We start from the raw sequence: 14,454 nt of genomic DNA, 5'->3' as shown, positions 1-14,454 counted from the left end.
TTCAGTCTTTGGCATTCATGCACCTTACTCAAGTGTTATAGATCAATATTTCTCATTTTGAGAACGTAAATCGAGCCCGAGAGCGAATAGGTTAGCTCAAAGTTGAATATTATTACAAATGGATCGGCATAATGAATTAAATGATTAACTATGCTATGCAGCTATGCTGCTGACTCAAATTTTGTGAGTGAAACAACAGCTTTTATTTTATATTTTATTAGGTTTATATTATTGACGGTAAGACAACAACTGTCATGTCATACTTAATTCATCTGAGCCCAGTTCTCTTCAGTTTAAAGAAGTTTATAATCTATATATGTTTATTTCCATAACAAAATGTAATCGAAAATTAATTTAACGGCCACGTCTGCCTATGATGATGGCCTGCGCATTGGAAGTGGCGCCTGCGGCGCCTGTGGAGCTGCACTTTCTTCGTGTGCCCACTGGAATGTTCGAGCACAACGATATGGGGACTTGTGTGTAGGCCACGGAACTAACACAGGTATCGTAGCGCACCATGCAACTGTTGGCGAATCGTTTGCAGAGATTCGAGCGTCCATAGCGGGCGCAGACTTCGCTAGCGGCAAAGTAATTGCAATTTTCGAGGACACAGATCCTTGGCGAATTTCTGTTGCCGTTGCCCAAATTATTATTGCCGGTGTTCCAGAATTGTCCGTTTACCAAACTAGCGCTGGACAGGATTGCTAACAGCGAACAGCACAGAGCTAATGTGACTTTCATGTTCTCGATTTGAATTTAATTTTCAAATGCTTCTTGCAAGTATTTATAGCGATTTCAAAGGTTCTTTAATATTAATTGGGTTATGGCTCAATGTCAAACGACATTGAAAAATTTTTGTAAACAAATAATTTGTATAGTTTTTGCAAAACAGTTGCGCAAATAAATAATTTTGCCAATTTGCCAATTTTTTTCTTGGAGCATTTATTTTAAAAGCCTAAAACAATACACTATATGGAATGAATACTTAACAAAATGAAAATATATTTATGGGTTATTTATTTAATGACGGCGCTTAAAAGTACGCAATAGTTTTTTGAGTGTTGGATATTTTCTTGTTTTAGTGGGGAAATTTAGTAGATATCATGTTAAAAATTGTATACTATGTTAATATACTAATAATATTATTTATATTGACACGTCATATTTAAAAACATACTACTTATAGTTCAGATATTCTAGATATTAAAGATATTCCAATACGTTTAACTGAAGATCAGAGAAGAAAAAGTCTAAAAATCCCAAGAGCAAATAGAATCGAGCTCAATTCACTTATTGAGAGCATTACATAATCCAATATGTGTTTAAAAATATTATTGAATTACAATGCATAACGATCTTAAGATGGGCTAAACAACTTTTTCAAATTCCAATTCGGTTGCAGATCACAAAATCAGATAAGAAGGTTATTTGCTAATGGCCTTTCAATAACCAACAGCCACTTAAAGTCCGATCCACACTTGACTATCTAGTGCACTTGCTTGAGTATTTACATCAACACACAGCTCAAGCAACAACAACAACACACTCCGTTGAAATTATTTGACTGACAACGTCATTTGGGCTACTCGACCCTGTCAGTGTGCTTGGGCCACACATCAAATTAAATTTCATAGCGATGCGTTCAAATGAACATAAAACACACACAAAAAGACAAAAAAAAAAGAGAAAATAAATAAAACAGTAAGGCGAAAAAAATAATAAATAAACGCGCAAAGCAAACAGCGCATAAACATTTGAAGCGCGAACGCGTAAAGCTTTTTTTTTTTATTGTTGATTGCACTTCTTGTACGAATACTCTACCGGCTTGAGAGTATGATGATGTTGTAAGAAGGTGTGCAATGTGTGACAGCTTAGTGGAAAAATGTGAAAATGCTAATGATAGAACGGAGAGAAAAGAAATTAAAAAACCTTCACCTGAGTAGCTTAAAAAATTTCCGTAATATACAATATAACATATATAATATAAATATAAAATATATCGGAAAAAATATGTACATATATTTTCCATAATAATTTAATGATACAAAATATTATACTGATTTTTTTTAATTTTTATTTTAATAATTTTTTATTTATTATTTTCTAGTCACAAATCTTAACATTTAACTCAAAAGTAAAAAAATAAAATAAAAAGAATAAATAAACTAAATAAAAAAAAAAACTATATACTATATATATAATATAATAACATAATCAAAATACAAATATTACTTAATTTATTAATTAAACATTATATAAATATTGTAGATTAAATTTTTTAAATATTTCATTTTGATTTTAAATTGAGAGATTTAAAATTTTGTTCCAAACATGCAAGAAATATGAAATACATAAATATAATATATATAACAAATTTAAAAAGAAAGAGTATTTAAACTTCGAATATAACCAAAAATTTTGAATTCCTGCATTGTTTGTTGTTTTTATGTTTTGTTTAAACATTCCACAAACGCACTACAATAAAATGCCGTTGCGTATTGGTCAAGGTTGCAAAATTCGCTGAGTTAATTGGCCTTAAATAGTTTGGCTCAAATCGATGTTGATATATTGATAAAGTGATGCATTGCCCCAGCACTTGCCAAATCAGAACAGAATATCAATATGAAATTTGTGCGGCCACAATGTGCGTGCGTTTTAATTACTTTTTTCAACTGCATAAATTTGCATTGATCTAAAAACTGGGTCACTAATGGGCACGTAGGTGCGTGTGTGGGCGTGGCAGTGTGCACCTCAGGCAAATACCACTTCAATAACAGCCAGTTTAGTAGAGTGTTTTGCAGAGATTGCAATGAGAATTTCGGCTTAAGACAGGGAGTAGATGACCTTATGAAGTATGCATACATACATAGTTATATACTCATTTGTATATGTACATATGTACATTTTAGATTGAATGCTCATAATAGCGCAGCTCAGGGTATCTAGCTAGTCCATCACTTTTAACTAAAGCTCTCCCACTTTATTTTAGTTTTCTACATCCCCTACCAATTTTGAGCACTTGTAGAACCAATTTAATCGACAATCAAAACTAATTGCCGGCCATTAAATATTAAACAAGAGCAATTTAATTGTCATAAGCGACAAAGTTGAATAAATATGCAAAGACCCATGAATTTTGTAGCGCGCACATACATCATGCAACACGCTTATATCAATTTTGTTGCCACGAATCGACGGGGGGAATTCCACTTAATACAAAACTGTTCGAGGAACTCAAAGAAAATTGAATTCATTTCGATTGCGGGCAAATGTATCTATCAGATACAAATATATCTTTATATTAGGGCACTCAATTAATTATTGGAGAGAAACTTTAATATGGCTTAAAAGAGTTTTGATTGAGCTAAGAGATTGCAGAGGTGGGTTAACAAGGCGAGCAGATACTCCTTATATATATTAACATAACTACTAGATGCTTAAGTTTTTGTATATCTAAATTAATTGATTGTTTGATCATCATTATTATTATATTATATATTTGACTGTAATAATAGCTTTAATGTACATATATACACCGTTAGTTATTTATTACAGAGTATCATCGGTGTTATCTTCATTTGCGAGATTGTCGTAACTTTTAACATTAATTAGCGTCTCGTCGCTGTTCAAGATTAATTTGTGTTTACCGCTAATTAAAAAACAATCATTAATTATGAAAACATTTTTTGCCTTATGAACAATAAAATAACAATAAGCTTAAACGATTACCTAATCTATAAATGGGTCCCTAATCAATATTAAAATAGGTATTATAAAACTATTTAGCTTTGGGAAATTTCGTTTATGTCTAATGTAAATTAGTTCATAAAGTGTTCAAAAGGCCACAACAAACACCGCCGCAAAGGTGAGAAATGTGTAGAAATTGGCGATAAAAACAAACGAGACGAAAAATCAAAATCAAAATAGAGAAACATAAAATAAAAACGAATGTGGTTAAACTTGAAAAGTGGCGCGTGGATGATGATGAAGAAGAAGAAGAAGAAGAAGCAGAAGCAACAGGCAGCCAGTTAGCCAGGTAACCACGCAGGCATCTGCCTCATTTTTTGGCCTTAACTGCAAACCATTTAACGGGTTTTTCGCTAACAGGAAGCTCTAACAAAGTTGATCTTATCAACTGGTTTATTGCATCTTACTTTGGTCAACGCAATGCAATTGATTGCCGCGCTCCATTTTTCTATGTGTGTGCAATAAAATTGTTTAATTTACTCGCCAGATGAGGCTTATTGATTTGCCAATTGAAATTCGCGTGATGCTGCCAATGCGGCAGCTCCCCCTAAATGAGTAGAGGCCAATGCATTGGGGATCTCTGACTGCACAATACACTGTTTTGGTTGGTGTGAGAGTAGCTGGGAGTTGTAGAGAGTGGAGAGATGATCTGTTTTAGAGAATCTAAAGCTGAAGAGGAGAGCTACAGCCGCAGAGCTGGAAGAAGGTAGAGCTGGCATTCTTATACTCAGTTCAGAATATATATATGATTAGCTGAGAGTTTTCATAAGGGAATTTTGGATGGTTATTTGCCTGAAGCCAGAATCAAGGCGTATCTACTCAAGAGCTCTTCAATTGTGCACAGCTTTATGAAACTATGAAAACTTTGATTTATAACAGCAGCTTAAAGCTGTTCAATATGCCAGTTAATAAATTTTCCCAAAACCATTTCTTTGGCTGCTAAAAATCAGGGTTTATATTAATTTTTGGTGATCCTTTATATGACTTGATAAAAGAAAAGCCAAAAACATTATAAAATTTAGTAAAATGTATATATATATTTGTTAAAACTCCTGCAAGAGCCGCCCCACATTGAAACACAATATCTAAATCCAAGATTCAAAAGTTTATTTTGCCAGTTTCAAATAACATAAACATATATACTCATCTCACATTACAAACAGTGTATATCAACAACAACAACAAGAGACTTTCACTTTCGACCGCTTGCATTTCGTTCGAATCAGTTTCATTGTTTTTCTATTTTCTTAGTTTTAGTTGATGTTGCTATTGTTGTTGTTGTTTTTTGGGCAGGTCAGTTGCTGTTGTAGACATGGCTTAAAGCACAAATCGCCGCCTGCAAAAGAGTTTGCAATGCTTGAGCGCATTTGCGATTTGGGCCGCTTTAGATATCGAACTCATATAATTATTGTGTTTTATACATACCCTGTGCTTAAGAAATTAACCAAAAAATGGGCATTATCAAACTGATTGCACCTAGAGCTTATGTAAGCTGAGCAGAGCGAGAGCTGAAACAGTAGCTAAGTTGGGTTGAAAGTTAAGATCAGCAGAAAAGTAAATGATTTTAATAAAGGGTTATATTTGGGAAATTGAAGTGATATTTTGAATACTTAGTTTATTTTCAAAATATTTTATAGATATTTAAGAACTTTTAATTAAAAAGGCATATAATAATAAATATATATAACAATTCTTAAAATTATATTTATTATTCATTTAACATAATTGAGTGTCTATCATAATTATTTACATAATTTTATTTTAATTTTTTTTTAGAGCATCATTTGAATATTTTAATGTTTTATAGACATTCAAGAACTTTTAATAAAATAGGCATATATTAAAAAAAAATATATATATATATGATAAATTATATATATATTCAGAGTATTCTTAAAAGTATATTTATTATTCATTTAACATAATTGACTGTGTTTGATTTCTTTTTTTTTTTTTTTTTTAATAATGATTTTTTATATTTTTATAGCATCATTTAAATACTTTTTGAATATAATTTCTTCTATCTTAGTTTAAATTCCCACTCCCATTTCAATTCCAGGATATCTGCCAGTCAATCACTTTCGCTCACAACATTCTTGCATGTTTGTTTTGGGTTAGTTGACTGATATACGCGTCTAATGGCCAGGCCAAGTAGCTCTGGTTGCATTGTGCTCGGACTCTGGCCTAAGAAAATGTTGTAATATAATTTTAATTTGTACCAGAAATGATTGCCAATTGCCGCCGCTTTTTGTTGATTATACAATTTTTAAGTCTCACTCTCTTTGTTGTTGCTGTCGATGTTTCAGTTATTGTTGTTGTTAATGTTGAGGCGTTCACCGTTTTGGCTTTCAATGAAAGTGCTTGGAGCACTTAAAGTTTTGAGTGCTACTTTAACTAAAATTGAACACACAATTTGTATAATTATTTTGCTGGCCTCTTTGGCCTGTGGGGGCAGGTGAGTCAAAGACCCGAAGCTGATGGCGCTTCAAACTATAAATTACTTACAATGGGAATTGGTTAAGGCAGGCGACAGAATATATGTAGACTGCGAAGTGAATGAGGAAGCTGGCCAAGGATTAAAGATATATTATATATAAGGTATCATTAAGTTATCGATTATCACAGAGAAGTTGGAAGAAAGGAGCTAAGAAGTCACTCAAACATATACATGTATATTATCGATAAGTTCATCGATAAAAACTATTAATTTCTGAGTCAATGCTATACTTTATCGATTAACGATTAAGTCTTGGATCATTTGTTATAGTTTGGGAAACTATAGATAAATCAAATTAATGATATTGCCAACACATCTTAAAGAGTCTACATCTATAATTAAATCTGGAGAGCAAACACTTTCAATTGTTGCGGCAACAGTGTTATCGATGCAGTTAACACCTAACTTCCTCATAGCACTTAATTTCAAGGGCATAGTTAAACATACCCAGCCTAGGGTTAGATTTAGTCCATGACTTGTTATCGATTATTCACTGTAGCCAAAAGCATTCAACTATTAATGAGCGTAGGCCCATAAGCAAAAAGTCGCTGTGCCAAGTCGTGAAGGTCTTAGGGTCTGACACTTCAGTCGATAGCCATATATATAACATATATTGTCCATAAGATGGGCCCAGTGGGTTAGCTTTAGGGCCGGCTGACCAAATGGGGCGCATGCGTGAGGTCGTCGCACTAAAAATGTCAAATGGTTCACTGCACTAATGAGAGCGGCTATAATCAGCTGCGGCCCCCTTCTCGCTAACTTGGCCAACAGAGCTCTGCGCATTGGGCAATGGGTAACGTAGCCAATCTTTAATTGTCCAGCGAGCGGCTGTGCAGTGCAGTGTTGTGTTGTTTTGGCCAAAAGCTGAGTGTGTGTCGCGTTTGTCGCAATCGCTGCTAATGCCAATTGGTAATCTGTGGGGCATGTGGCAAGAATGACCATAAAAACAATTTGAGCCTGTCTAATTTATACACGCTACAACAACAACAAATACATCTCCGTCTGCGTCGCCAGTTGTTTAATTAATGTTATTTTCGGTTTGGCGCTAATTAAAGTTATGGCCAACTAAAAATGACCAGGCTTACAGTCGCTAGTGTGCGCAGGCGTGGCATTTATGCCACAACCGCTGCCGCTTGCCGCCGGCCGCTTGCAACATGTTCGCATCGAACATGTTCGAACGCACGTAATGGATGGCCTTAGCGTCTGCTCAACGTCTGCTCCCCATGCAAATGAGCCCAAACTGTAGTTGTATACCCTGGGTGCGGGAGTGTACGAGAGTGGGGTATATTAGTAATGAGTGAGCGTAATGAACATTTCTTCAAGTTTATCCAATATTTGAATGAGAGCTCTTACTTGAGCTCTCTCCTCCCTTATCTCTCCCTTACCTATATCTCCCCTGCATCTCCCCTCCTCTCTCCCCTGCCTTTTCTCTATCTCCATCATCTCTACCTTTCTTTATCTCTACCATTCTTCATAGATTCAACTTCTTTAAAATTTAATTATTGATCTTTAACATATGTATAGAGGGAATTTTGCAGTCATGCACTTCTTCATCTTGCACTTGCAATGTTTTTGTTTTTTGGTTTTTGTCTACTGCCACTGCCACTGCCAAAATTGTGTATGTGCTTAACGGTTTCTCCCCCTAGCTCCAACGATATGACCGACAAATATCGCCATATATAGCCTCTAAATGCCATTGCGGCTGGGCCCAAGAACCTCAAACAAAATGTTGAATTGTTTTTGTGCGTCTACGTGCCGCGTTTGCTAATTATCATATCAATTTTTGTAAAGGCCCCTCTGCTGCTTCTTCTTCTTCCTCTCTTAGCTCTTTCCTTCAAGTGTTTTTTTTTTTCTTTTTTGCTGAGGCTTAAGTTAGCATTGCGAAATATTCCATGTTGTTGTTGCTGCTGATTATTTATATATGTATGTATATATATTGTATATATATAAATATTTGTTCCCCTAACAATACACAGAATACTAATATTGAGCTGTAAATAACAAATGTCATTGGGCAGTTATTCAAGAAATACAACTATACAGTTATTATTGTTTGTTTTTCTCTTTTATTTGTCGAACATTTGAATCGAAAGCAGCTTTGAGTTAAATTTTATGATAGCTGTTAGAGTTATATCATTTTAATGTATAAAGTTGGGACGAAATTTTCTTTTGAATGTTTTAAAAGCAAATTTTTATTAGGGCGAAAAGAAAGCAGAATAAATAAACTGTACAAATATAAAAAATAAATTAAATGATTTTTTTTTTGTTAAATATATGTACTGAGGTTTATAAAGAAATATTGCATAAGGCAGAGGAGCTCTAATTAGAGAAATAAAGACTTAGAAGCATAGAGATAAATATAGAAAAATATATTAATATACAAATATAAGTAGATGTGGACCAAGTATAAAAGATAATATAATAGTTTATAAGGTTCACATACATTTGTGAAATTATTAATAAATTTTTAATTAGCATTAAAGTACTGCAAGGCAGTTCTTAGTTAGTAGAATTATATTACACATTAAAGTAAGTATATACGATTAGTCGGGACCCAACTTCCTTGAGAAGCAACAACAACTCAAGCAGAGCATAACTGATGTACTTCTCCAGCTTATCTCGGCTTTATTTAATAATAAATTTTGTCATTTAAATTTATAGTTAAATTGCTTTAAAATTGTCAAAGCTTACAAATGACATTCAAACAAAATTAATTTGCTTCTAAGTCGTTTGTCTTTAATTGTGTTGAAATATGTTATTATTATATATACATACATATATTTTATATTATGCAATCTTCTTAATGCCTAAATTTTGTCCATTTAAGCTTGGAGCTGTTCAGCTTAGCAGAATAAATTGAGTTAATATTTTCATGTAGTTAAACAATTTGTGCGGTTGTTAAAAGTTGCAATCGCATTCGAGTGGCTCGGCTCGCATTTTGGCGTCATAATTAACACAGTCGCAGTCGGAGGAGAAAAAAAAAAAAAAAAAAAAAAAAAACTGACGATGCTTAAAATTCGCACAAGGCCATCGGATTTGGTAATCGAGGCGACAGAGATGCGTCTACACCGTCCGATAATAATCTGTAATCATTATAATCATAACCATTATTATAGCACAAAGAAAACAACAAAAGCTTAATTGCCGAGTGTGGAACGATACCAATTGGGTTGACTTATTGATTTGTTTACATTATATATATATATCGTATGTATATATAAATATATCCACATATAAATCACTCTGCAGTCTTTCAGCCACAGCGCGCTGTAATGAGCGTTTTTAATGCGATTTTATTTGCTGTGCCTCGAGACCATGAAAGTCACATAGATAAACAGCCAAAAAAATAAAAACAACAACAATAATAAATAATAATAAACAACAAAATGTTTGTCAAAGTTTCAAACTTACTTTTTGCACTATCATCATCATCACTATTGGTATTTTTATTACCATTATCATCATCATGAGTTTGATCTTGAAGCAAAACATTTGCGACAATTTTAACACCTTTTGCTGATTTATAGTCTCACATGAAATTTTCGATTTTATGCTTTATTTTGCTAAGTGACAGAGCGAGAGAGAGAGAGAGAGAGACAGAGAGGGCAACAGGTAATTGCTGCTATAAGGAAATCATTCATGATTTTGTTGTTTTATTTTAACTATTTATGCAAATTTGTTTTTATATTTGATTTGGTTTTTGCCAGATTTAAGTGTGATTTAGCAGGTGTGTGTGTGCTACCTAGACGATTAGATTAATTAGTAGTCATTTATATTGTTTGGACTTAGAAGGAATCTGCAATTTGTTTTGGCTGAGCATGATGAAAGATAAGGAGAATGGCTTCCCAAGCTTTTAAGAACTTTGGGTGTTGGATTTCATAAAAATAAAAATAAATAATAGAATAAGATAATATACAATAAATAAATATTTTATAGAAAAAAAAATATATATATATAAATAGAACCAAAATCAAAAATATTAAATATAATAAAACAAATAAAAATTGAAAATAGGGTTTTAATTAGTTATATATTCTTTTATAAATATTAGCTAGATGTTATAATTGAAAAAAAATTTAAATAAAATAAAATAAAAATTATTTATGAAATTATTTGCAAGTGGTTCTCTAAGAGATTATGGTTTAATTATTTTAATAAATTAATTATAATTATTTATTAATTATTTTAATTATGGTTTATTACTATAAATTGCATCAGCTCTGCTTCGAAATCAAGTCAATCAAGTGAGAAGAGAGACATAGACTACAACTAAATATAGCATCCATTTACAGCTACCTTTGTGAAACTGATAGTCCCCTTTTCTTTTTTTCTCTTTAAACTCTACTATAATTACTAAATTCTAGTCCCTCAACTCATTCAGACTGAAACTCCATTGCTTCAATCTCTGCATACTTTCAGTTTCAGTTTTCACCCAGTAAATACGCCTGCACATGAGATGGAAAACACTTAATTAACTGCATGTTGATCGATAATATTCAACTAACCGAAGCATCAATATCAATTAAATTGAAAAAACTTTCCAACGGTGGCTCTACAAATTGTTTCGACAGCATCAACAACAACTGCCAATTAAAGACTTAATTAAGTTAATCTTAATTATCCGTGCAGATATGTGCATGCTTGGTTTCATTGATGCTGACAGGTGCAACATGGCGTATGCGTAATTATTGCCACTAATTAAAAGCACAATGCAAATTGCGCATACGCCGTGTGCGCCGCTGCAACAGCCATTGAACTTGTCAACAACTGCAGCGGATTTCTCCCATTTGCACATGACTCTCTGTCCGCTGTTAATTATTAATAATTTAAGGAATTTGCCTGAAGCAGTTCATGCAGCTCAGCCGCAAATCATCAACAGATCAATTGCAACTTCCACATGCACTTTGCTATGAATTCATATCGCTATATGCATATTTCATATTTGGACTTTAATAATTTCCGTATAGCCAGCTGAATTATGTCCGCTATTCGTGTGTGTAACCACACGAATCGATCGGATGTAAATGCTAAACGGAACATGACTTGAATGGGCTGTAAAATATAAACAATTTTTTTTTTTTTTTTTTTTTTTTTTGTAAAATAAGCTGTTTTTATCTCGTATAGCCCGAAAAGGGGAGTTTTTTACTTGGGAAATAGCAGCGGTAGTCAGAGTGATACACAATCATTATAAGAAATATATAAATATATAATATACAAATAATTACACTGAAATAAATATTTTCCTAAACTTAAGATATATCTGTACTTGTATATATTCGCTATTAAAATTTAACATAAAATAACAATAGATTTATAACTTTATTCATGCCATATTAACATATTTCAGAAGCTATTGTATTGCTCTGCCAAAAAATAACTCAGATATAATAAAAATATTTTCTAGATTTCTATCTAAAATAAAGCAGAAGTTAACTAACCATAAGACCAAATTTAAGCTTAATATAATTAACAGATTCTTGAAATTCAGCAACTACAAATAATTATTTGCATTTATTTGTGTATGCCTGATGAAGATATCTCGTTTGTTCTGAACAAATAGAGATGCTTAAATGACTTCAACAAAGAAAAAAAAAAAAGATCTTCTAATTGTTGGAGTGCCTCAAGTATTCTTGAGATAAAAAGTAAACAAAGACTTGACATACGACTAACGCGCCTCAGCACAAAACTACTTCTCGTGTTGGGGCAACACCCGCTAGCTAACCCATGTACAACATGACACCCACACACACACACACATTGCTCAATGATGCCTCAAGTTCAAGATACAAATGTGTACAAACAATTCGGTGCTATGTACAATGTGCATTGTTTTAGATACATATTTTTCGCTTCTCGTGGTTTTTTTTTTTGTTCCCCCCATCTCAGTTTTTTTCAACTTCCGCGTGCCACACACCGAAAATATCTCAACGAGATGCTAAGCTAAAGATACTCGTTAATCAACAACAACAACAACAGCTGCAAATTGTGGTACTCTTTGTGCATTGTTGTGGCTGCTGTGCGTGTGTGGGTGTGTGTGCTTGCTGTTTGTTGTGTGGGTTGCGTTTTTCACAGCGCTTATCACACACTTCATTAATTTTGTTTCGCTTTTCATTTTGCATGCCGCACTGAGCCGTAATTATGGCTGCAGATACATGTTCGTGTATCTGTCAGATACACACCACATCAGGTTTCACTTTTGTTTTTCTCTTATGTCTGCTGCTTCTTCTACTTCTTTCGGTTGCAACATTGCACGCTGCACTTGAAACTGAAATTGAAATTGAAAATTTGCCACGCGTGAAGAGGCGCAACTGCTCACATTTTGTATCTGTAAGATACATTTAGTATCTGTGCGCTACAATATTTGGCATGTGTTAAACAGGCAACAGTTTGTTGCCATTTAGTTGCTGCTGCTGCTGCTGCTGCTGCTGCCTTTAACGCTTCGTTAACACCAAATCAACTAAAAGTTATTAAACATCAACAAAATATTTAACCTTTATTTTTTTGCTTTTCTTAATATTTGTTTTGATATCATTAATTCAATTAATGTACCACGACTCCTCAGCTCGAAACTAACTCAATTAACTGATTTCTAAACTAGATTCAACGGATATCACAATTTAGATTATGGCTTTAACTTATTATTAACTAGAACGTGCTAATGAGTCTTAGTTAAGTAATTTTATGGCTGGCGAAAATCACATTTTGAGATGGGTAAATCTCTTTTATATATGAGTTTACTAAAAATATCTATAAACTCATACCATAATCTAGATTTCAGCTGGCTTTTGCCTCTTTAATTGTTGTTTTCAAATTTCTATAACATATTTAATATAAACATTAAATTAAATTAACAACTTTTTGATTTTCATTAATTTTTGTTTAACAATTTTGTATAAACATATATATATATATAATATAAATTTATTTACTTCTCTATATGTAAGTATTCTCCTCTTTCATATTTATCACTTTACATACAATACAGATTAAATTTTACTTTGTATTTATTTTTATAAATCATATTAAGGCTGTTCAAAGTCTTGAGCATAGGAGCTAATTAGAGATTATAAACTTTCTTTTTACAATACACTTTTCTGTCTTGCACTTTTCAGCCCAATTATAGCGATAAGTGGAGCTTAGTGCTTATTTAGATGTCTTCAAATTACAATTTAAGTAAAACTTAATATCAATGCTTGAGATGTAGATATAGTCTATATGACTTGATATGCCAAAAACGTTTTACAGCCGTACAGTAGTGAAATAATATTTCAATTTGGGCAAATCCTAAAGCTTGCACAATGCAATTTATTTATTATATACCCATGAATGAATGGAAAGGAGAAAAACAAATGAACATTTCCGTACCACACCCCAAATAAAGGCAAAACTTTTGATTTACAACGGCAAAGCGACGATTAAGCAACAACAACAACAACAACAACAACAACAATGAGACGCACTAAGACAAACAGCAATCAACAGAGAGAGAAAGAAAAAAAAAAACAAATTAAAACTCGTCAAAGATAAACAAAAACGAAAAAAAAGACGACCTCCTAAACGAAAAACTAAGGAAAAAACAAATAAGTTAAATAGAGTGAACAAGGGTTGCCTAGGAGATACCCTGTGAGAGCACTTAAGAAAAAGAGGATATACATAGATTAAATGTTTTCTAGATCTGAGTATAGGACTTTGAATCTCTTTATTCCAGACTCGAGTTCGAGATCGAAGAGTATTTGTTTTATATTCTTAATTCATAGATAAATGTTTCACAAGTTCGACTAGTTCTTCCCCTGCCCAGTGCCAAAACATGTAAGAAAACAATATACCCTCTGTAATCTTTTTAGCCTGCATTCGCATTAAATGCCCAACACAGCTCGAAAGATCTCACCAAATTATGCCAAAGTTGGAGTCTGGCGTTGCAGTTTTCATTGTTGTTGTTGTTGCTGTTGTTGCTGTAGTTGTTGTATTTGTGATGCTGATGATTTGTGCCAGTGCCATTTGAACTCAGCATCATCTTCAGTTCGTTGTGGACTTCAGATTTGCGTTGAAGCTGCTGGCGATTTGTTGGCCCTCAGCAAGTTGATCAAGTCGCTGCTGTTGTTGTTGTTGTTGTTGCTGTCTGCGTTGTCTGTTGTCTTGTAATACAGCTTACTTACATGCATATTATATTGTTGCTGCCTGATTGCATCAGCTGCGCTCAATTGTGCAAT

At 33.1% G+C, this 14,454-nt stretch overlaps 1 protein-coding gene across 1 annotated transcript; it reads right to left on the bottom strand.

Annotated features, from left to right (window-relative positions):
* Nucleotides 1-282: 282 nt before the first annotated feature.
* Nucleotides 283-741, bottom strand: LOC6579790. The gene has a single exon (XM_002005631.3). It carries the CDS (start codon nt 739-741, stop codon nt 355-357), a length of 387 nt encoding a protein of 128 aa, XP_002005667.2. The 3' UTR covers nt 283-354.
* Between the last annotated feature and the right edge of the window lie 13,713 nt (nt 742-14,454).

This window comes from Drosophila mojavensis, unplaced genomic scaffold, assembly GCF_018153725.1.
Source record: "Drosophila mojavensis isolate 15081-1352.22 unplaced genomic scaffold, ASM1815372v1 contig_80, whole genome shotgun sequence".
NCBI lineage: Eukaryota > Metazoa > Arthropoda > Insecta > Diptera > Drosophilidae > Drosophila > Drosophila mojavensis.
Note: the sequence above shows the minus strand (reverse complement) of the source record. Positions and strands in the feature narration are given on the sequence as shown.